Source organism: Panulirus ornatus, chromosome 16, assembly GCF_036320965.1.
Source record: "Panulirus ornatus isolate Po-2019 chromosome 16, ASM3632096v1, whole genome shotgun sequence".
Lineage (NCBI taxonomy): Eukaryota > Metazoa > Arthropoda > Malacostraca > Decapoda > Palinuridae > Panulirus > Panulirus ornatus.
Window position 1 is genome coordinate 47050406 of NC_092239.1, and position 3832 is coordinate 47054237.

General features: G+C 39.5%; 1 protein-coding gene across 1 annotated transcript in view; it reads left to right on the forward strand.

Moving 5' to 3' along the window:
• The first annotated feature begins 2909 nt into the window (after positions 1 to 2909).
• Positions 2910 to 3832, forward strand: part of LOC139754000 (uncharacterized) — a 25325-nt gene continuing 24402 nt past the window's right edge. Inside the window, exons 1-2 of the mRNA XM_071670952.1 lie at positions 2910 to 3068; positions 3369 to 3546. Coding sequence (XP_071527053.1) covers positions 2911 to 3068; positions 3369 to 3546 — 336 coding nt within the window. The 5' untranslated portion in view covers position 2910. The remainder of the gene's footprint in view (positions 3069 to 3368; positions 3547 to 3832) is intronic.

Here is a 3832-nt window from a genome sequence, read left to right on the forward strand (position 1 = left end):
GTGACCCATTTCCTAAGCCCTCTCATCCACAAGAGACTGCATATTTGCCCCTACCTCCAAAACTCTCCCATTCACCTCCCTAATAACCCACTCTATAAACAAATTAAACTACCATGGAGCCATCACACACCCCTGCTGCAAACCGACAATCACATGGAACCAATCACTCTCCTCTCTTCCTATTTGTACACATGCCTTACATCCTCGATATTAACTTTTCACTGCTTTTAGCAACTTGTCTCCCACACCATATACTCGTAATACCTTCCACAGAATATCTTTATCAACTCTAACGTACGCCTTCTCCAGATCCATAAATGCAACATACAAATCCATTTGTTTTTCTAAGTATTTTTCACATATATTCTTCAAAGCAAACCCGTGATACACATATCGTCTACAAATTCTGAAACCACACTGCTCTTCCCCAATCTGATGCTCTGTACATGCTTTCACCCTCTCAATCAATACCTTACCATATATTTTCCCAGGAGTACTCAACAAACTTGAACTTGAACACTCACCTTTATGCACTTCGCCTTTGTATATTGGCACTATGCATGCATTCCGCCAATCCTCAGGCACTTCACCATGAGTCATACATATATTGAATATCCTCATCAACCAGTTAACAACACAGTTAACCCCTTTTTTGATAAATTCCACTGTGATACCATACAAACCAGGTGCCTTGCCGGCTTTCATCTTCCCCAAAGCTTTTACTACATCTTCTCTGTTTACCTAACCATTCTCCCTGACCCTCTCTCTTCGCACACCACCTCTACCAAAACGATCTATATCTGCCACTCTATCATCTAACAGATTCAACAAACCTTCAAAATAATCACTCCGTCTTCTTCTCACATCACCACTACTTGTTATTACCTTCCTACCAACCCCTTCACCGATGTTCCCATTTGTTCTCTTGTCTTACGCACTCGATTTATCTTCTTCCAACATATCTTTTCATTCTCCCCAAAATCTAATGATACTCTCTCACCTCAACTATCATTTTCCCTCTTTTTTATCTCTTGCACCTTTTTCTTAACCTCCTGCCTCTTTCTTTTATACATCTTCCAGTCATTTGCACTATTTCCCTGAAAACTCGTTCAAAGGCTTCTCTTTTCTCTTTCACTAATAATCTTACTTCTTCATCCCACCACTCACTACCCTTTCTAATCTGCCCTCCTCCCACGCTCCTCATGCCTCAACGTCTTTTGCGGAAGCAATCAATTCTTTCCTAAATACGTACCATTCCCATTCCGCTCCCCGTACGTCCTTTGCTCTCACCTTTTTTTCATTCTGTACTCAGTCTCTTCCTGGTACTTCCTCACACAAGTTTTCTTCCCAAGCTCACTTACTCTCGCCACTTTCTTCACCCTAACATTTTCTCTTCTTTTCTGAAAACCTCTACAAATCTTCACCTTCGTCTCCACAAGATAATGGTCAGACATCCCTCCAGTTGCACCTCTCAGCACATCAACATCCAAAAGTCTCTTTTTCACTCGCCTCTCAGTTAATACGTAATCTAATAATGCTCTCTGGCCATACCTGTCCTACTTACATACGTATACTTACGTATATCTCTCTTTTTAAACCAAGTATTCCCAATCACCAGTCCTTTTTCAGTACACAAATCTACAAGCTCTTCACCATTTCCATTTACAACACTGGACACCCCATGTACCCCAATTATTACCTCAACTGTCACATTACTCACCTGTACATTCAAATCACCCATTACTATAAGTCTGTCTCGTGTATGAAAACCGCTAACACACTCACTCAGCTGCTCACAAAATACTTGCCTCTCATTATTGGTATTACTATCATATTAGACCGTTTCTCTTTATCATTATTCATTATTATCATCATTACTACTATTACCATTATTATATCAGATTCTTTCTCTTTTCAATATCTATTATTTTCATAATCACTATCTCCGTTATTATATCGGACTGTTTCCCCTTTATCATTATTTCTTACCATTATCATTACTATTACCGTTATCATATCAGACTGTTCCCTTTATCATCATTTATTATCATTATTATCATAATCCCCATTATCATATCAGACTGTTTTCCTCATTTAACTCTCTTAAACATCCAACCATCTTATACGTACATCTTCCACCCTTCACAGCGCTATACTTGTCACAGTATAGAAAGAAACATTGAATATATCTAACTTCTTCCAGCAAGCTCGTTCTATAAAGCTTGCACGTCAGCTCAGTATATCTGTCTATATTGCATGGCACTGCAAAGTTTATCTATTCATCCTTCCTGCGTTCAGAAACTATCACTTTAGTTTCCTTTTTTAACACACAACGCTAAGCTTATACACAACTTTCTGTGTTCTTTGCTTCACTTTCCGCTGACAACAGCGACTATTATTACACAGTTAAGCTAGTCATGAAGATCCAAGTCATTTTTTGCAACTAAAGCTTTGCTTCGTATCCCTCTCATCATCCTCTCATATCATAAAGCCAACGTGATATTACAGTACCTTATCTAAGATATCTCCTTTATCATATGTTTCGCTGGAAGTATTACAAAATTGATACCATATCTTTCTCCTGTGCAACAGGTCATCACCTGGGTATAAAAGTGATATGATGTAATCATTTGTAGTCAATATTGTGTCAGTTTGAGAATTTGTAACCTCCACATGAACCATATTCGCTTCGAAGACGCCTGGGCTCCTGTTTATGTATTACAAATTATTCTCTTCTGAGCATTTCCTCATTGTGAATAGAAGTGATCTGAAGTTACGTGAAATATTTTTTCAAAATCCGGAATGAAAAAGGTTTGATTTGATTTTCCTCCTAACTTCACATAAACCGCTGTTTGAAGGTCTAATCTTACGTCTTGCTATCCATAGCAACCAAAAAATATTCGAGAGGCGATGGAACTGGTGCTGCAAGGTGGTTTCTCTTTCGTCTTCAGTAAATACATCTCCAAAACTTTTATTGCTGCAAATTACACTGATGACTTGGGCTACACAGCCGTCCACATGAGCAGCACGAGTTATGTGCTCTTTGCTGGTAGTGCTTGGGCATGCAGGTTGGTTAAGATCTAAGATTATTTCTTTGATGCTTCGAAACATATCAATTTTACTGTAGTGAGCAATGTGAACTAAAACTAAAACACAAGACAGTTTGTCAGACGTTAAACATGGTGAAACATTTTGCGTTTCTATGCGTTTTGTCTGACCAATATTCAGTCTCGTATCTTCATTCTTTAAGCTCTATAGGTCATCATAACACATGTTCTATACCACACTGAATATTGATTAATATCACGTGAGTGGAATTATATAATTTGTTTGTAAATAAGAATATAAGTAGGACCATATTGTGCTAGGAGGGGCGCCCCCTTCCGCCGTGACCTGGACCTGGCCATACAGCGGCTGCTGGAGGCCGGCCTCATCAACTTCTGGATGGAGGACGTCATCGCCACCCACGTGAGGAACACCCGTGACAACAGGAACCAACATGAGGCTGAGCAGGTCCCGGGTCACGAAGCTAAGCTCCTCTATATGGTACAACAGTCTTACTCTCACACAGTATCTAAGTGAATTATTCATTACAATAAATATATACATTGTGATGGTCAGTAAACACACCAGAGAGCCCCTAGGTTATATTCTTCTAACGTTTCAGCTTGAGCAGAAGACTTCTTCATAGATATCCAATAAGATACAAAGATACAAAGCTATAAACCTGAATGCTATTCATTCCTTATTCTCGGCCGCCTGTGTTTCTCATTCCTCCTCCGTGTTGCCCCACTTTCTGTGACCGCCATTTTTGCCGTTGGTCAGGCCCAAC